This window comes from Corvus cornix, chromosome Z (assembly GCF_000738735.6).
Source record: "Corvus cornix cornix isolate S_Up_H32 chromosome Z, ASM73873v5, whole genome shotgun sequence".
In the NCBI taxonomy this organism is placed as follows: Eukaryota; Metazoa; Chordata; class Aves; order Passeriformes; family Corvidae; genus Corvus; species Corvus cornix.
The window spans coordinates 37928351-37949645 of record NC_046357.1 but is presented as its reverse complement, the minus strand read 5'-3'; the positions used below and the strand labels follow the sequence as shown (position 1 = coordinate 37949645).

The 21295-nt window shown below is 39.7% G+C and overlaps 1 protein-coding gene across 10 annotated transcripts in view; it reads right to left on the bottom strand.

The window, feature by feature from the left end:
- AGTPBP1 (ATP/GTP binding carboxypeptidase 1) overlaps positions 1–12991 on the bottom strand; it is a 65799-nt gene extending 52808 nt beyond the window's left edge. For 5 of the 10 annotated variants that reach the window (XR_005603777.1, XR_005603778.1, XM_039566574.1 and 2 more), the window contains exons 1-4: positions 12649–12764; positions 11749–11866; positions 3796–3927; positions 2695–2765 (exon numbers count right to left, since the gene is read on the bottom strand). Coding sequence is in view for 8 of the 10 variants with exons in the window: in XM_039566574.1 (XP_039422508.1) it covers positions 2695–2726 (32 nt within the window). In the remaining 2 variants the exon portion in view is untranslated. Of the gene's footprint in view, positions 1–2694; positions 2766–3795; positions 3928–11748; positions 11867–12285; positions 12305–12648; positions 12765–12914 lie in introns of those variants that run through there. The other 5 variants (XM_039566571.1, XM_039566570.1, XM_039566573.1 and 2 more) reach the window with 5 other exon arrangements.
- Positions 12992–21295: the final 8304 nt, after the last annotated feature.

The window sequence follows — 21295 nt, the reverse complement described above, 5'->3', positions numbered from 1 at the left end:
GAAACTTCCTAACAGCATAAAAACTATTCTCTTCAGATCTGGATAAACACCAGAGCTGTTCCTCATGACACATATATGCCAAATCAGTCCTTGATGACCTTCAAAGATGATTCAAGAACCAAAGGCAATCTCATTCTAACACTTTGTATCCCTTCAGTTGAAAGGCTTTCATCCAGAAGCTTAATCTTGACATTTCTGGCACTTCTTGCTACAAATACAACTGGCCCTTATCCATTCCAGTGACGTATCTCTCTAAGCACAATATCTTGCACATATTCAAATATTGTTAACCGTTTTCTGCATTTCACAAGAGTATTTTGAAATAATTTGGTCCTTCAGTACTTCTGAAGATCTTTCCAGCTTAAAATTGTCTGTAATTTTAACAGTAACTTTCTTCTCTTATAGATCATTAGTGAAAAACCAGAATATTTCCCACCATTAGCTGTAACCAGAAACAGAGAGAGCACATCCAGAAATAAACTGCGCATCATTTCCTTCTGACAGTCATCAACTATCACTGATCTGGTATCCAGTCAGTGCTCTACTCTGTCCAAAGATAACCAATAATTATTATTCTGGGATAGATTTACACTTTCTTTAAGCATCTTGAGGTGAAGGTTACTTTACTTGATCCAGTACAGTTCATGTCACCACAAGCAGGAAGCTCCCTCTTCATCCCACATTCAAGTGCTGCAGTTCAAAATGCCCCCCACATCACCACTTTGCTTGCAAAAAGGAAGCGTTGAACACCCATGTCCGTATCTCAGCTGTTGCCAAAACTTACAACATGACTCAACTAACCAGAGAGCTTTGTGGCTTTCCTCCTTTTCTGGTCAGGAAAGCTACAAGTAGATAATAAATACGGAAGCATGCCCCAGACAGCGAGGAACAGAGGACTTCAGGGCTTCACATTTGGAAGAGAACTTCCTCAACAAGAAAACATCTTTTCAAATAAATATTCCTCACTACATGGACATTTCTTTCACTCCCAAAAGATTTAAGCATTCAAACTCTGATCATGAAGAAGTGCAAGATGCACAATCCTCCATTACTCACTACATGCCACTTTTACTACACATAGGCTAAAACACATCTTCGTAGCTTGCTATGTCTCTACTCAAAATGAGAAAGAAAACTCTTAAGCCATGGCTGCTCATAAAAATTCAATTATCTTGGAATGGTTTTTGGGTATTCACCTTGCAAGAAGCCTTACAAAATAGAATAGTCAAATGAAGGATGTCATCGGTTTCTCAATGGTACCTACTTCCTCTGAAACTGCTGTTTGCAGTCAGCCAGCACACTGATGTATAAAGGGAGTTCCTTCTTCCCCCACAGTAAATAGATCTGTATTTTGGCACGGTGCAGTGAGCCTTTAAACCCTATTTTAAAACAGGCAGGCTTCTCATGAGCTTGTTCTGATTTTATTCCAATGCAAATAATTTCAAACTACCTTTTTTTTCTCAACCACTTCCACAGTTAGCAAGTAATCATTAGAGAGCTGATACTTCTGATTAGTTCACAGCTGTCTCTGTACATAGAGTCACCATAACTTATTCATGACTTAGGGAACAACTGTTTTGAATTGCAGGGATGGAAACTTTCATTTTGTCTCTATAAGTAAAGAAGAATAAATGGCACTTAAGTAGCCAATCTGCAAACATCTAATATTCTTTGTGATAGCATATTTTATGCATTATAATTTGTAGTATTTTCAAGAACACTCATTGCTGACAGAGAGCTTGCTTTGCTTATCATAATGCCTAAGGGACTAATCTACCACAAGAACAAAACATAAGAGACTTTTACCATTTCTTTTTATCTACCCCTCACGAAAACAGGACCAACCAGTCTGATACCCAGTTGTTCCACCCAAAGTCAGCAAAAGTAAGGATGATTCCACATACAAGAATTTAAATTTGCATTTTAAATAGATCCCAAGATAGAGACACAATTCACAGTAGAGCAAATTCTTCACTAAAATTCACCTGCTCACATAGAAAATAACTGGTACTTCAGAAAACTAAGACTGAAGCCAAAACTGCCAACTTTGCTTTACTTTTTAAAGTCTGATTAGATTGTTTGATTTAACAAGCTGGTTTAATCTGTGCTACCTTAAGAAAAAAGTAAGATTGCAAGCCTTTAATTAGTTGCCTGATGCTTAACGGCCTTCCAGAGATAATTTCACAGATTTCTCAAATGCTTGCTGAAACAAGTTCACACGAAAATAACAAACACAACTTTTCAACCTGACATCTTCTGCATACTACTCTGGTTTGTCCTAGCTATGTGTTGGATTGGAGGATTGTTGCAGAATGACACACATCTTATGACAAATTCATGGCTTCTTACACAGTATTATAAATTGCTTCTTTAATTCCCTCATTAGAAATAATTTTGTGGTTTGCTAATATGTGCATAAAATCATTAAATTAATTAAATTTTCAATTAAATTTAATAGGTACTTTATATATGAACATGCCCAACACTAACTAAAAACTTAGATTTAAAAAGTTATTTATTAAATTTGAAGTTACTTTGTGCTGATCAGTACTGACTCCATTGATTTTTCAGGACATCAACTTACTTATCCATACTACAGATCCATTTTACTTATCTTCTTACTAAGAGAAAGACTGTTTTTTCACAAATCTCTAATAGCTTGATGTTAAGAGGTGACTACAGTTTTAAATTTACCTTTTTTCAGATGATGTTTTTACTTTGTTCATATCGGAAATATGATTCTTCAAATCACCATCTCTGATAACCTGTAAGATATTAAACAACTGCATATTATCAACATCTTTTGTTCTTTAAAGATTAAAGGCTGCCACCATACTGAATGTCCCTGCACTCAAAATGCTAAATAAGTTAATTCACACTGATTGCATTTCTCCACACTGTCACAAGCTCTTCTCCCTTCATACTATTTGATCCAGCTTTTAAAATAAACTATTGCATTCTAAGTATGGAGTATGATTCTGCATTATAATTCAGGCCTACCGAAGTTCAGAAAGTCCTATTACAATAAAATAGAAACTTCTGTAAGTCATTTACTAGACATTATTTTCCTGTCAATGACAGAATTATATCAAGTAAAGCTTTTGCTGAAGCCAGTAAATACACTTTTTAAACCTACTTGACAATACTGTGAGATGCCACAACATACTGATTTCTGACTGCCATTTTAAGTATCTACAGAATAACTAAGACTAGAGGCACAGCGAGAAACATGGAGTATTTGGTGTTCTTATTTAAGCAAGACCTGAATACATTCCTTGGACAGAAACTATATCGTGCCAAGGACTCAATTTTCCTATCCATTTAAGGACATAGTGTCCTCAGGGCACACGGCTTCCTCAAATGGTGCCTCCAAGCAATTAAGGTTGCAGTCTACAGGACCATTAACTGAACACCAGTACTTCCATCTGAGATCTACTATGAATGACAAACAAATACTCCCACTGTGAAAAAACCTGTCCTCCAAGAGCACAATGGCTAGTATAAAGGTAGAAGACAAAGAAAAGGGGAAAATGGATGTTCAAAGATATTGGTGCTGAGAATGAGTAAGATAAAGCACCTCTTCTCTTGCAAAATGCAGGCAAGAAATTCAGCCAACTACACACACACAGCTGATCGCCATCCCCTTCTTCCCAAAGAAATGTGTAAAACCTCTCAAAAATCCTTACTGTTCAGCATGTAAAAATAATCAGGTTTTTATTACTGGTAAATTCAACTCCACAACTGCTAAAAGCCTAAAGCAGATGAAGTATGAAGCAAGCTTATTTCCAGATTTACCTGAAAGCAGACTCTTGTCCCAGCAGCCAGGAAGAAACTGTTTAACTTTTCACAAGAATTCCAGCTTGACTCAAGTTAGCAGGTGTCCCAGGTTTGTCCAAGTACCCTTCAAGTGTAAACAATCTGGAAATCCTTTAAAGAAAATAAATAGTTACAAGAGAAGAGCTGTGTTCACCACATTACTGACAATTTAATGAATTATAAAGTCTGGATTATTCCAGCCAGGTTGCAGGTCTTACTGGGTGGAAATTAGACCCTTGGATTCAAGTAGCCAAGTGCTGTTTTGCTTGCAGCAAAAGTATGACCTGCTGTCACACAGATGATGAACAGTCTGCCAGTGCCAATAGTGTCTACATATTATTGTGTACTGAACCGCTGTACAAGTGGAGCCAGCTACTGAGCTGAACCATCTTGAGACTGCAAGGTCTTTGTTTGTCTAAATTCACCACAAAGTATTTCAGTAAGCACTAAAGTGCTCACTGATGCTCCAGGTCAAGAGGAAAAGTCAAGTAAAAAAGAAAAAGCACAAGAACAAAAGAAAAAAAAAACCCCACCAAAAACAACCAAAAAACCCCCAATAAAACCAACAACCAATGAGAAGAAGCAGGGAAAAAAGGAAAAGAGAAATGCACACAGTGGCTATCCAGAGGGTTGTGGTGGAACATCTATGCATACTAAAGTAAAAAAAAATTCTCTTTAACATTTTAGTAGGCAATGCAAAAATACAACTTCCAAAATAATTTAAAACTTTTAATAGTATAATAATATAGATTATTATTATATAGAAAATAGTAGAATAAACACTTGATAGAAAGCTAAAGGCAAAGGTGAATGAATTTACACATTTTAAACAATGCCACTTGCCTTCCAGTGGTAGCAGAGCAGACTTAAAATTAACATAAGTTCTGCTTGTAAAGGACCAACAACAACTAAATGAAAGCACCTCAAGTTGGAGGGAAGCAGAGGAGAGCAAGAAGTGTTGACTAAGTAAAACTCCAAGTCAATAAAAGCTGGATTCTCTGCAATCTCCCTCTGCCTTTTCACCTTGCCTGAGAAATGTTATCCATCCTCCCATCTAAACAGGGGAAAAGGCAGTCTTCACAGGATCAGAAAGCTGCACTGTAATAAATGCTGTCATAATGCTATCAACAGTACAATAAATTAAATGGCCTGCATGAAGTTACATGTAATTTTCACATTTTCCTTTCTCTTCAGAAAAGCACATTTACCTCACTCCTAGGTGAATTCTTTGTCACTGAGCCACTGAGCCACCTTCTCTGTGGATCCAGCTTTTCAGTACCATATAAATTTCACACTTACTGACAAAGTTCGTGCAAAGGGAAGAGGATACCCCTTCCAGTATTTCCCTTTCATATGAAATTTTGGCATTTGCCGAAATGTAAGAATCACATGGAATCCATGGAACTCCTGGTTCTTGGATAAACACTCTAACCACAAAACTACTCTAAAAAATGGCAAGGATCATCACAAAGCAATTTTCTTTTGCTCAAAACAATGGCTAAAGAAATGAACTTATGCTGTTTCATTCAGACCTCCTATTCAGATGAGTCTATTAGGCATGGCTGGGAGTGCCTACAGAGGACTTGCATGAACTCCATCCTCCTGAATACTAAGTTATATATATATACATAGTAAAAGAATACCAAGATGCTCAGCCTCTGCAAGGCAGCAATAATTCTGGTCAGACACTGTAACAGGCTTCAGAGGAGATTTTACTGACACAAGTTCTGGGGTCCCAATGTAAGAAGGATGTGGACTCGCTGAAGCGAGTCCAGAACAGGGCAATAAAAATGACTGGAGTGATGGAACAATTCTCCTATACAGAGGAATGCTGAAAGAGTTGGGACTGTTCACCCCTGAGAAGAAAAGGCTCTGGGGAGACCTTAGAGCAGCCTCCCAGCACTAGAGAGGGCCTACAAGAAGGCTGGAGAGGGACTTTTTACAAGGGCGTGTAGTGATGGGACAAGAAGCAACACAATTGCTTTAAACTGAAAGGAGGAAGGCTTAGGCTAGACACTAGGAAGAAAAAGCACAGTCACCATTACAACACGTTAGTGCTGAGCACTTCTGTTGTCATTTTGGTAACATCATACTTGAAAGAAATTCTCATAACTTAAACACACAATAATGTCACACCTGAGGCTCAAAAATGTATTTTAAGCAACAGCACCTCTACTTTCATGTTAGTTTTTTCTTCCTCACTGAAACTGGCAGAAACTCTTAACTCTCAAAACCATGGAGAGTTTTCATGCTAAAATCCTGCTATTAAAATTTTCTCTTACGGAAAACAAGGATAATCTCTCTGTTACTGAAGCTGAAGGACATTCTCAGTTTACATAAACAGAATTCACATGTTCAACTGACCAAAATACTTTAACACAAAACATGGCTGCCTGGGAAGGATAAATGTAATTTTAAGAAAATTTTAAGTATCTTTGCATTTTCTTTACTTAAAAACCTCTCAACCCTCAAAAAACCAGCAAGACCAAACTACCACACACAAGAAAACCAAACAAATAATAAAAAAAACTACAAAAACCCTACAACAACAACAACAAAAAAAACAAACAAAACCCACAACCAGAAAATAGACTACTTTGAAGAGCCAGAGATGTCTGAAATTTTCCAGAACTAATACTAGGATTTTCCTGCAAAGTACTTCAACTACATTTCAAAAAACACAGTTCTCTCCAAGTGAAATCAGAAAAATCAAAACCACATGTGGATATACAAAGTTTATCAATACAACTGCATCTGTTCTACTTGCAGTACATTCTATTTTCTTATTCCTTAAGAAAATAAGTTTCTGGAAAATAAAAGCTGTTATATAGAAAGGCATGTTTTTGAGTCTGTTCAGTATTTATTAAAACATGGTATCTTATTTTCATAAATAGATGAGTTGCTAAAACCACATATCAAGCTATACTTATCAAGAGAAAAATCAAAATTTAAGTTTTTTATGTTTATTGACCACAATAGCTCTGCAAAACCTGTAAGATTGTTCATCTATACATACATATACATATTTTTATATATATATATTTCCATGTTTTGCTTTGTATCCAAAGCTCAGTGCATCCCAAAATATTTTTAAAGCCAAAGCTTGGACTTCACTTTTGATTATTATGGAGCTATTGATTTGAAAGGTGAAAAAAAGTAACTATGAGCAAGTCTGCAGCAAATAAGTCATTATTTTGATGTGTACTCATTTATCAGAGAGTGCAAGCAAGTAGCTGAGCTAAATCTTTGTTAAATGGTACAGTACCAAAAAAAAGACAAATTAGTATGCAAAAAAGGAAAGGAATACAAAATCCCAGGTGACAGAATAGTGTCGAAACGCAAAAAACCTAAAAATTAAATAGAGAAACCATAGATACGAACTGAGAAAACATGTAATTATTAAAAAGGTCACAAATGCTAGGCATAAAAAAACCTACACTGAAACCCTGAAGGTGATTGCATTCTGGGGTATGCTTCCAAAAGCACTTTTACCTCTCACAGAAGCACATGTGAGTTCCCCCAGTTTGGTGCAGATTAAATTACACACAAATGCACCTTTCATAGTATCTCATTTCATACATCCCAAAGCCTCAGAAGCTGTTCATAGGTCAAAATATTCTTTTTCAAAGTGCTTGCAAGTCCATTTAAACAAAACCAGATAAAAATACTTCTTCATTCTTTGTCCTCTAGGCAATCTTAATTCCAACATACCACTTGTGGTTTATGTTCTTAAACATAGAAGTAAATTGTTTGCTAGAACAGACTATTTACCTAAGTGAATTTACACTTGTAGGAATAAGCTCTGTGTCAAAAATTTAGGATAACCAGCAACATGTGGCAGCAAGAGTCATGGTCTCTGTACCAAAAGCAACCTACCCAAAGAACTTCTAGAAAGCAGGTAAACACTGTGATAACCAGCATTCTAAATACGGCAAAACCACACAAATAGCACACACCATACAGAAATGAGCAGTATGTTACTTAACACTACACAAAAGAATTACCAGGACAGCAGAATCCTCTCCCTTTGACAGCAGTAAGAACAGGCCACTGCTATTAATACAGTGGTGCAATCTCCCCCATCTCATCCTCTTGCACCATAAGGAGGACTGTCCACTTGCAAAAGTCTCAGCAATTATACCACAGGTAGCTCCTCTGGCTATTTAATTCTTTACTCTTTCATACCTAATATATAGTTTTCCAGTTCAGTGTCTCAAGTCACAACTTGCACAACTATCTTTTTGAAAAAATGGTTGCTTGTGGGTTGCTTTTTGGTTTTTTTTTCAAGAATGAAGTTCTATTTTAGAGCCACACAAACTAGCAAAGTTATTGCATGTGAACAATTTCCTTAATAAAAACATGAGACCTAATGTTAGGTAAAAAAATCTCACAAGCTGTTTAGAGATGTCAGAGTTATTTGTACAAACTGCTTTATATCCTGAAAGCTCAATCCACAGAACACTCCATAAAAGTTTTGGTTACCTATAAACCATCCTAAAAATCTGGGGAAATCCTTCAAGCTTCACAGTTAAGTTTCAAGTTGGCAAACACTACATTGTACCCAATCACAATCCAGTAAACAAAACCATATACATAAAGAATTGTAACTAATGTGGTAGTGAGAATTTGTTTCCTGAAGTTGACTATTCCTAGCCCAGTTCCTGAACCTTTACAAGCATTGGAAAACAAAAACAAAGACTTCCCACTCCATACTGAATCTTACTTTGTAGACGTTTAATACGAATTTAAGTCCTAGTCAATAGCCCAGAGAGTCAATTACCAGGACCAGCTGGTTTTTTAATTAAATTGTAAAATAGGATGGAATGACATTGAGTGCACACAGAACAGCTATCTATTCCTAAGATCCTAAAATGCAGCAGCACAAAAAGCTTTTAGTGCCATCAAAATACTGTAATATACCTAAAACTACCTTAGAAGTATTTATTCCATGAGAAAAGGTTTGTTCAAGATAGTAGAAAAACTAGAGATACTTTTCTTCCAGATATAATTTTAAGATTTTATGTGGAAATGGCAGAAAATAATCCCTTATCTAATGACTATCCAACTCCTTCAAGCAGAAAAAAATTATCTGAAGTTTTTGGTGGAAGACAGTCTAATTTGTAAACCTAAAACAAAATGAAAAGGCTAACAATCTTCACTAGTCAAAGAAAAAATACTTCTGAAAATCAGTTACTGCCTTTCCCTCATGCCATTTGCTATAAATATTTACAGTAGGGAACAAAAGAAGTCAGCTGATAGCTTACCCACTGCTGCATTATAGCAAAGGGACAAGTTTTTGACGTGACTAGATAAATCGCAGCATATAATCAGACATTCAAAATGACATATATAAAGCTTCACAGAAGACTGAAGCACCAAAGTCCTTTACAGCAGGTTGTCAACTATGTCATGCAGCCATTACCAGCAATCCACTTGACTGTAAAAACAAAGTAGCCAAAAAAAAAAAAAAAAGCTAAGCAAGCAAGCAAGAAAAGCATTTGCCAGGGAAAGGAGCAAAACAAAACAGCACTATTTTATTTCTTGCCTGAAAAGAAGCTCCTAGAAAGTTACTGGCATTGCAAGCATAGGGTTACTTCAAGATATGACAAACTTGCTGTCATCAGGGTCACATAGTATCACTTTCAAAGCTTAAGTGATTTAAGCTGACAGAAATACTGCAAAAGTCAGCTCCTTCTTGCCCGGCCGGCGTAACTCTCACATCAGGTGTAAGGTGAATGGCACAGGGAGGGAGAAGGAAGCAATAAAAATAGCCAGAACGAAAAGGACTACCACAGCAGAAACTAAGCATTTCCCTACCAAGAACTGAACAAGAACTGGAAAACTAGTAACTTTTGCCAGCTCTTGGAAAAACTTAATACAGTGGTAAATGTCAGAGGTGCTTTCTAGCACCTAACCCAGTGATTGCTGCTTTGGGTTACGCTGTCTTCATGGTTAAGGTCAGTCTGTAAAAAATCAACTCAAAGACCTGAACTTCCCAATTCACTAACTGAGTTAAAGCAAACCCTCAATCCTGGTTGTAATCCAGATGAAAAGAAAAGAAAAGAAAAGAAAAGAAAAGAAAAGAAAAGAAAAGAAAAGAAAAGAAAAGAAAAGAAAAGAAAAGAAAAGAAAAGAAAAGAAAAGAAAAGAAAAGAAAAGAAAAGAGAAAAGAAAAGAAAAGAAAAGAAAAGAAAAGAAAAGAAAAGAAAAGAAGAAAAGGAAAAAGAAAAGGAAAAAGAAAAAAGAAAACCAAAACCATGGCTCCATGTTGCATACTTATCTCTCAAATATACTCCAAACCCTTCAACCTCATTAGTGTGCAGAAACACAATCATAACAACCCATAATACTCTCAGCAATTGTTCTCACTTTCAAAATTTTGATTTTTACCATTTAGTTTATGAATTACACTTGGAACAATTGAAACAGTATTACCTACCTCCAGTATGCAAACCCTCGGACACCCTGCTTCTCAGAAATTTTAAGTTTTATAAAGAATGTAGAGGAAGCTCTTATGTACTTCATAATATACTAAGTGTTTTAGGGTGACGTTTTCAGGGCTGCTGCCTCTGCAGCTGTTGCAAAAGAAAGGATGTTTGGGTGTTCCCTCCTCCCCCCTGCTTCCAGTCTTTCTACGGCTAACTGCAATTCCAAATGAAAACCATGCTGAATCATCCATGTATCCAGGACACACACTGGATAGTTCATAATCTTCTTGATGCTTAGCACAGGATATTGGACAGTTAAGCTGTGGATAGTGGGCAGGGCCTGAAAACACACCCAGAGATACACTGCTGCTACAAATCTCTCCTAAGCATCCACACAAAGAGCTGCCTTGTTCAGCACTCTCACACTCACTCCGAGAAACCTGACTTCTCCTCTAAGTTGTTTAAGGAGTTTCACCACTTCAATTACTGCAGTTATACTCCAGAGCCAGTGCAACTTGATTAGCACTCTGTGCTTTTGGACATTAGCAATTCATATCACAGGAGCAATCTCCTAAGAGCAAGCAGCTCACAGATAATGGAATTCAAGGAGATGTTTCAAATAACCTATCGAGAGCCAAAAAACAGGTGATCCCCAACTATGTCTAGCAGAGTATCACCATGAATATTAAAGACTGCGAAGTTTCTAATCATGAGACACACTGCTGACAAGCTGTTGAGTGACAAGCTGAATGTCCTTCCTAAACTAAAACCTAAACACAAGGTGAAATAGAAAACTCCTTCCGTAAGTCAAAAGGACTTCAGAGAGCCCTTCTCCTTTTTCTCTTTACATGTAACTTCTCACACCTAATTTCAGCGAAGTTCCTCCCAGCAGCAGTAAGACAATTAATAAAAATCTTCTGTCAAGACAACTGAGTATTTTTCAAGCTCAAAAGCTTCAATATGGAAAATAATCTGTGAACTACTTGAACATGAAAACTAAAATATGAGCACTGCCACCTCCAACACCTGAACTGAAAGTTAAGCTTGAGATCAGGTGTCACTTCACACAAACATGTATCAGGTGTCACTTCACACACCAAGACTACTCTTCGGTTTGACATAATTTCCACTCTTTTTCAAAAAAAAAAAAGACAGAATCTTTATTTTAATGAAACAAAAAAAAAAAGTATTTTGCTTAATTTATACTGGCACAAAAAATAATCACAGAAGTAAACTGAAACATCAGAAATTATGTGTTAAAATTATCTTGACATTAAATAGGAAAGTCTCAGGAAAGGAGACTATCTTGTCATCGCCCAGCCCAAGAAATAAAAAGATATTTCAACACAGACTTGCACCCACAACGCACAACATGAGGTATAATTTCCAGAAAAACTCTTTGGTCATAAGTATGATATCAATGAAGGATTAACCAAAAGGTGGGGCTATCCCATGAGCAACATCCAGTCACCCAGCGTTACACAAAATACACACTGAAAACTACCTGCAAAACAGAGAAGCCTTTTCATGAAGTATAACCTATAGAAGTAGTGCACACACGTATTTCTTCAAAGGAACGTCATTCATGGGAACACGCTCTTTGGAGAGCTAATTTCCTAATGCTGGAAAAACAAATACACAAAAATCAACATTCACACCACAAGGCTATACGGAAGTTTCATGGTGTTTTTTACACTATACAGGTACAAAGGAATTCACTTTCTGCCTATACATACTAGAGAAAGCTTACTGCTCTAAGTATCCACAACAGTTCGGCCAGCTGAGGATTTCTAAACATCTCACAAAGCTCGGTGCCTGAAAACAGTTTACACCGAAGAAAAACACCACCCCACCCCGATGTGAAACCTATTTCTCAGACCTCCTCTGTCGAGCATTTGAACCGATACCTACGAAGAAAGACTTGCTGCGCTAGATTTCCACTACTGCAAGAGAAGGCAGGAAAAAGAAAAAAAAAAAAAAAGAAAAAGAAAGAAAAAAAAGAAAAATAAAAACCAAACCCCAAATGTTAACAAACTCCTACCCACGGAGCGTTAAGTCAAACAGACGTTGGGCAGGCCAAGTCGCATGGCACATGAGGCAAATGTTATCCCAACCGCCGTATTTTCCACCCAGTGCCCACGGTAGGTTACCCCTCCATCGGGGCAGGGGGGAAAAAGCCGCAGCGCTGGTGGGCCGGCAGGGCCAGGGCTCACCCGCAGCCTTTGGCGCTGCAGGGCCGCGCAGCAGAGCGAGAAGCGCGCACGGAGCGCAGGGATAAGCTCGGCCCGCGGCCGGCGCGGGGCTCCGTACGGCCAGCGCGGGGCCCCGTGCCTCCGGCGGCTCCACCCCGCGCCGCGGGCAGACCCGATGGCGGCCGGGCCCGCAAACCAGGCACCGCTCCTACCGTAGGGCCTGCGACCATCTCCGCGGGCGGGAGCGCGCAGGGTGCGGCTCCCGCAGAGATCCGCCGTGCCCGAGAGGCCCCGCACGCATCCACCGGTCCCCGGCAGCGACACGCCCCACAGCCCCGAAGGGCCCGGCACCGCGGAACCCCGCCCCGCCCCAGTCCCGGCCGCGGCCCTGCCCCCGCAGCGGCCCGCTCCGCGCTGCCCAAGGCGATGCCCGCCCGCGAGGCTTCGCCTTCGTGGCAGGCGAGGAGTCCGCACTCACCCCGCGGCCCTCAGGCGGGGGCGCCGGGCGACGGCGGCGGCTCCGCGCTGCGCCCCCGCCGTGCTCATGCGGCGGCGGCAGGACCTGCCCGCACCGCAGCGCGTCACCGGCCCCGCCGCGCCCCGCCCGCGCGCAAGCGCCGCCATCGCCGCGGGGAGCGCGGTGCCCGGCCCGTCCGGCGGTGCGAACCGCACGGGGGAGCGGCAGCTGCACGAGGCGTGCGGATCCCCTGGCCGGCCGCGCCCGCCGCCCCCCGCGCCAGCCGCTCACCCCTTAGCAGTCCACACCTATGTGAAATATGCAAGTATCTAATGGGCAGGGGAGAGTGGAAGCAAGAGGATGTAGCCAGGCTTTTCGCGGTGGTTCGGAAGCAGTAGGACAAGAGGCAATGGGCAGAAACTGATGCACAGGAAGTTCCACCTGAACACGAGGAAGAACTTCTTCACCGTGCGGGTGAGCAAGCACTAGCACAGGTCGCCCAGAGAGGTTGTGGAGTCCCCCTCACTGGAGATACTCAGGAACTGTCTGGACACGGTGTTGTGCCATGTGCTCTGGGATGAGCTGCTTGAGCTGGAAGGTTGGACCAGATGACCCGCTGTGGTCCCTTCCAACCTGAGGGAGTCTGTGTTTCTGCAATACTTTCGTGGGGCGCTTCCCCCCAGCCCAACCTTCACACACAGTTTGTTAGGGCAGGTAAGTACCTGAACCCAAAGGACCCTACTGCCCAGGGCACTGAGGTACCACAGAAGGAGGTAAGAAAACTCACAGTGATTCATCAGTTAAAGACTTTGTATACCCCCTCCTCCCCCCCTGCCCCCTCAGAATCTTTGCAAAAGAAAAGTAATACCTCATACACTTCACAAAACATGTTATGGCAAATTAACCTCCATGTGCCTAACACCTGGTTTTGAACATTGCATCAGTATCGCTGATGACTTCTAGGAGTGGATAATTTAATCTCGTTCTCTGACATTTGTTAAGTCAGAACAACCAGGAACAGTACTTCCTTTTTCATGAAATTCCTCAAATGAAGAAACTGCTAAGAATCTGTGGCCAAATCTTTATATTGAGTTTACAAAACTTACATGGGAAAAACAGCCCTTTAGTGAAGGCCAGCAAACTCAAATAAAGGTCAAATCCTACATACACCAATAATAAATGCACAATCCCTACTAGAAATATGCAGTTAATTTCCCAATAACATTGTGTATCCAGGGAGTTACCCATTCTAATTCTTGTTCAGTAAAAAGCAGATTTCAGATCCTTTAAATCTACACTTTTATTCATCTTCCCTTTCAAAGTACAGATACCTTGCTACAGCACTTGCTCCTGTCCTACACACATCCTTCAATATACTCACAAAGGCAAGAGCAAAGATAGCCAAGACTTTTCTACTTTCTAGGAGGTAGCTGTGCATTTGGTGTGACAGTTTGCAATGCTTCCGTAGGGCTGATTCACCTGAAGAATGGTTTACTGTTACTGTTTGTTAGTAACTCAGGTTACAGTGTTAGAAAGGTAAGTTCTGCTTATCATCCCTGCAGCGGTACACAGATGATCTGCACAGCGAGCATACACATCCATACCTTATGGACAGAGAACAAAGCTGCTTTACTGGCAAGTCAGCAGAAACCATGCAAGTGAGGAGCAGTGAACTAATAGATGAGAGATGCTGGTCCTCCTACCTCCTATTTATGCATAACTGCTTATATACTTTTTTTTAAGTCCTCATCCCACCATGTTAACAAAAATGGATAGTCAGATGTCCATTTATTCAGTGATTCACATGGTCTTTCTCCAGAAAATAATTCAACATTAATTATGCTTCCTAGAACTTGTAAACCCATGCATGGGCTATGATCACAAAACAGACGTGTATTGCGAAGGAGATTCAGCCCTCTCTTACAAGTTTCTCCAGTTATCTAGCATGAATGAGAAGAGCATGTTATTAGAATGCAGAACTTTACCAGTGCACTGGAAATAGGTAGGAACAGTTTCATTTGTTCCATAACACTGGTCACATTGGGGAATTATAAAGACAATACTTAAAACAGAATTCAGTACAGCTACAAGTTGTCTGTGAATTCTATTAATGGAATTATTTAAAATGCATAGCTCTGTCTAAAGCAAAGCAGAAGACATGGAATAAACTCAAGTATGACTCAGGCAAAGATGAAAATAGTATCAGGCAGGCTCTGGCAAGTAAAGGACAAATAAAGGGGGTGTAGATAAAAATCTCTCACATTTTTTGAAGTCAGAGTCAGTTTACTCAAGTAAGTTATAAAAATAATGTTTTAAAACGGCTCTGTATGTGCCCTGGCACATGACAAAAATAAATCAGTTAAAAATATAAGAATTCTCTACTGAAGAAAGGGGACCCAGCAGTAGCTCCAATTAATTTAAGACTGGCAAAAAGTGTGATTTCATTTAAGAAAAAATGAATTCTAGTAATGGGCCTAATTAAAATACTTGTATCAGTTACTGAAATCCATTCACTTTTTTCACTGTTAACATAAACAAAAAATACATAACGTAATTGGATATGGGGGCTGCATTCATCTTCATTATTTCACCCAAAAGATTGTTCTGTGCAGAACTCTGATTTTTACTCGCTAAACATTTGTTTATGCGAAGTTAAAGGTCACTGAAAGATTGAACCTAGATTCTTTATTTTTTTGGGATGTAAACTGGTTCCAAGTTGAGGATTTATTTCTACAGAGAACAACTTTACCTTTAGAAAATCTGACTCTGGCCTACAAATGGAGTAGCAGACCATTGCTGTTCTTATTTACATAACAATTCTCACCAATTCAGATGTATTTTACTTATATGAGACAGCAGGAATATGCTCTAGCTTTATTTGTTTTCAAACACAATACTGTTTGCAGAATTGAATTGTTTATCTATGGAATTTTTTATAAAGAGTTAATATAATTATTCATTATTCTTTTGACTTCACAAAATTTTTAACACTTTAAGTTAAATCTTTAACGAGCATATGAAACTATTCCAAACAATTTACATTTTATTTAACCAGAGCAAATCATAAATTTGAAAATAAGGTGATGGCAAATTAAAGAGCCATCAAGTAAAAGCTTGATGGGGAGCCAGGCATGCATCTCTGAAAATCACAGCAACAGTAATACTCTCTAGTGGAGCAGAATGGGTTCCACCAAAATTAAGTCTCTAGGTTTGACCAAGTGGCCCACCTAGCAGGTGAGAGAATGGCTGTGGATGTTATCTACCTGGACTTCAGTAAAGCCTTTGATACTCTCTCTCCCACAGCTTCCTCCTGGAGAAACTGGCTGCTCATGACTCAGACAGGTACAGTTTGCTGGGTTAAAAACTGGATGGATGGCTGGGCTGAGAGTGTTGGTGAATGGAGCTACATCCATCTGACAGCCGGTCACAGCTGCAGTTCTCCAGGGCTCACTGCTGGGGCCTGTCCTGTCTACTGTCTTCATCAATTATTTGGACGATGGGATCAAGTACCCCTCAATATGCAGACAACACCAAGTCAGGTGGGAGTGCTGATCTGATGGAGGACAGGAAGGCTCTGCAGAGGGATCTGGACAGGCCAGATCAATGGGCTGAGGCCAGTGGATTGAGGTTCAATAAGGTGAGGTGCTGAGTCCTGCCCTTGGGTCACAACAACCCCATTCACTGCTACAGGCTTGGGGCAGAGAGACTAGAAAGCTGCCCAGCCAAAAAACGCCTGGGGGTCAACAGCAGATCCCAGCCTGGGACATTGAGGAGTGTGGAGTGTGTCCAGAGCAGACCAATGGAGGTGATGAACGGTCTGGAACACAAGTCTTATAAGGAGCAGCTGAGGGAGCTGGGGGTGCTTAGCCTGGAGGAAAGGAGGTTCAGGAGTGACTGTATTAACTCTCTTACAACTACCTGAAAGGAGAGTGTAGCAGGCAAGGGTCAGCCTCTTCCAAATCGGAGAAGAAGCCATAGCCTCAAGATGTGCTACAGCAGGTTCAGGTTGGACATGAGAAAGAATTTTGTCACTGAAAGAGTGGTTAAGCATTGGAACAGGTTAACCAGGGAGGTAGTGGAGTCACCATCCCAGGAAGTGTTCAGTAAACGACTAGACATGCAACTTAGGGCTATGGATTAGTTGACATTGTGGTGTTTATTCAAAGGTTGGACTTACAGGTCTTTTCCAATTTTGATAATTTTATGATTTGTAGGAAAGTCAGTCTTAGGAATATACCTTTTAACAGGACAATCCATGCACTTAGGGAAGGTAACAAATATATGCCAATCTACACACTGTGTGGAAAGGCAAGGACATCAGAGATGTCGTAAGCTAAAAAAGAAGCTTATAAGTTTATATAAATCATATTGTGTTCATTTAGTATTATTGATAAGGCAATACAAGCAATTAATTGAGTCACAGATTACCGACATTTATGCAGAGATACAGGTTTTCAGACAAAGACAGGCTCCTCACTCCCAAATGCATTTTTATAGGCTGCTAAAAAAGTATTTACTACTAAGTAAGCTGTACAGCATGACTTCCAGGATCAGACCATGCAGCTAAAATAATCACAAAAAGTTTTAAAAGATAATGGTTATCCTCTCTGGGAGCAGGAAAGGATTGTAAAGCATTTAAACAGACTGCCCAGGAAAGTGGTGGAGTCACCATCTCTGGAAGTGTTCCAAAAAATGTATGGATATGGCACTTGAGGACATGGTGTAATGGTGAACATGGTCATGGTGCTAAGTTCATAGCTGGACTTGAAGGACTTTTCCAACCTTAAAAATTCTCTGGTTCTATGATAAGAGCAAGGAGACTAAGAAAAAGCTCTTCAAAATAATTTAGTGGCTAGCAACATGTGTTTCTAGATCCTATCCTGTTCCCTGTAATAATCTACTAGATAATCATTGTTTCCTATTAAAACTTAACCTCTACTAGTTAAATCTGCCTTGCTTGTTGCTATACTCATATTACTGAACAGATCCAGTCAGTTCCAGATAATGAACACAGCTAACAGCTCTCCATCACTCTTAAAACAATCACTCCTTCATTTGGAAGCCAGTGCTTGCCTACATACACACTGGAGAATTTGTTTTTGACTCTTTACCTCTAATGTATCTTATCAGTTAGAACACTTGGTACTTCACCAATGTTGCATCTCTTCTTTTTCACCTTTGAGATGATCTTTTGTGCTCTGTTATGCATGTATTTCAGTGCATAATAAAGCATTTCAGTTCAATTTCACATCTGTACTTCATTCAGCTACTTTAGCTGTAATTTGTAATATTACAAATGAAATAACACATCAATATTCTTCACACAGAATTCAGAATGTATAGATTTGATGGATATTTTCACCTTAATTTCTGGGGACCGTGGGTGGGAAGGAGTGGGCACTGTTTTTCAGAGCAGGAAGAGGACAAGTTTCTAAAGTGATGCACTGTTTCACAGGTTCATACCGAGTCAGCCACTTTTTTCCATATGCCTACTGACAATCACATTTAATTTATACATGCAGAACATTAACATAATCCCCCCTCCATGACCCAACTAAAACCAAGAGTGAATCTCATCTGTTTCAGTCTAACAAGAACCTCCATATTCACAGTGAGTAAAAAAAAAAAAATCTATGTGTATCATTTTCATGCTACCTGAAGGTCACCTTTTTTCTATTTATGAAGGTATTTGCGTACTTTGAGATCTCTCACTTTCCCTTTTCTCCCTGCACCAATTACTTCCATTAAGAAGGACATCCAAAGCAATGGTAAGTTCCTGAAAAGTCAGCAATACTTTAAGCAAGGCAAGAGGTAAAGAATAATCTTCAGAAACAAATATGAGATACCTCCTTCTTGGGGCAAGGCTATGAAGATGTCTTGCAGCAGATGACCATTTCCACAATGGACTTAGGACACTTTCTGAGGGAGAGGGCAATTCTCTGCTATTCAGAAAATGATAAACAATTATAATTTTGTACAACCAGGTCAATAAGTAATTCTACACACTTCAAATTCTTTAGAGCAAAAAAATAAATCATTGTCAGGATGCAAAAAAACTTAAATCTGTTTTTATTTAGCACGCTTTAATAATGCTCTTATTTAGAGCATTAGACTACATTATTAACTGAACTTATTGGTAATCACGCTTTTACATTTGACTTAATCGACCTTTGCTCACACAGTACTTCAAAGAGTAGAGATGCCTTTTTTGCTTATGCCAGTCAAAATTTCTTTTATGTGATTTTTTTTTTTAAAGCCAAACAGCAGAGGACAACTTTGCTCACTTCTCCTCTTAACTATCCTTAAAAAATTCATAATGCTTTAGTATGAGTTTCTGCAGGGTAAAAATAGACACCCTGTATTACAAACTCATACAAAATACATCGGTACTTTCAAAATTAATGTAACATCTTTTTGGAAAGACAAAAATAGCAGGCAAGTCAAATGACTACACCCTAAACCGGTACAGGGTTAGCTGAAGTTTTTTTTAAACAAAGCAGCCTATTTAAGTCAAGTATGATGACATGTTCTACCTTTATTACATGAACAAAGGCACTCCATAATTAATGCCGAAGCAAGTTCCTCATAATTCTTGATCTATTCCCACTTCACCAAGATGGAAGCACAAAACATGCATTGGACGTAACCAGCAAGTATTATCTGAAGGTGGCCTCCTTCTTCTGTTTTGCTTGACATTGAGAACTACTTTGTGGTGTACTAGACTAAGGAAACAAGGGATACTTTTGTAATAAACTCCAAGGCATTTTAAATACTAGTGATTTTTGTAAACTATTCCCACAAAAAAAAATTGTGTGTATAATCTAAAACTAAATAAAAAGTGATTTTATTTGTCTGGATTTTCCCATGTGCATATCACATGTACCAGAAGTTAGATCAGTCCTTCACAGCATTCTGTCCATGCACTTCATTGTATCATTTCAGGTTGAAGTGCTTTGATGTTCTCAAAGCAAAGCATTTCACCTTAGAGGTTACTGCAGTGAACATGTTTTCACTTTTTTAACTGCTATGGTCATTTCACACACACATAATCAACCTGCTGTTCATTTTTGATGCTTGGTATTTTTTGCTAAGGGAAGTGATAATTGCTTACATTTATTTAGGATGAATCCACTGCCATGACTACTTCACAAAAGTCAGCTTATAATGGCAACCATAAAGTCTGCACAGAACCACAAACAGGTATTTGCTAATGGAATACTCTGTGACAAACTTCAAACCTTCTCAGAAAGTAATTTTTGTTAAATATAGTGTTTTTTTAAAAATAATTTCATAGTGAAATGATTATTATATGGACTACAGCCCTTCTCTCCTGACACTAAAAATAGAATTCACCTGAAAAACAACTGTATTTCTACAGAAGAGAGAGCTGGTCAAGCTATTACTGTCTTCTGTACTAAAGACAGCTAGGTTTCACATACTGATGTTTTAACAACCATCAGGTTCAACAATAATGATCTTTCTACCGTGACATTGGGATCATTACAAGATGCCTGTTATATTGTTGTATATCACCCCTGGAATTGTGTACAGTGCAGCTGTGAGCCACCAGACATTTCAACAGCCATTGAACTAAAGATAACTTACTCTTTCAGATAAAGTAGGTTGCTGTCATTGGTTAACAGGAGCTCTCACTGAAATTTCTCCTCTTACTCCAAGTACAGAGCATTTGTGCTTGGTGGAAAGCATGTTAAATAGAAAGGATGATGGATAAAGTTAGTGCTTTTATTTTAGTCTCTAACTTGTTTCCCAAAACCTCGGAGACAAAATCTACTTAAGATAGCCTCTACCAGGTCAGTAAAGCACATTAGCCACTGTCTTTTACATTGGTGATCTTGACCTGAAACTGCAAACATTCAGTGTGTACTTTAAAACCGTAGTTCCCTAAGACATCATCTCACGTCACTTGGCTTCCCTCTCAACAGAGATAGATAATCAGCACATCTCCGTAGACCCTGCACAGAACGCAGAGTTACGTAACCTCTAGCACATGACGTTCATTAAAACGGAGTGCAAAAGGAAGGGGAGGAAACGTCTGACAGAGGGGAAAAAAAAAAACCTGCTTCGAGTCTGCTTTCAGTTCAGCAAAGTGCGGGAGCGAGACCCGCGTAGCTGCTCCTCGACGCCTGCTCAGCCCACGGCGCCAGCGCCGCACCTGCACCGCGCCCCGGGCTGGGCTGCCACCACAGGGGCCGCGCCGGGCCCCCGCTGGCAGCGCTTCAGAGAGCCACAGAATGGGTCAGGATGCAAGACACGAAGTCATTTGGTCCAACCTCTCTGCTCAAGCAGAATCATGCAAGAGCATGTGGCACGGGCTTGTGTTCAGACGGTTCTTGAGTATCTCCCGTGAGGGAGACTCCACAACCTCTCTGGGCAACCTGTTC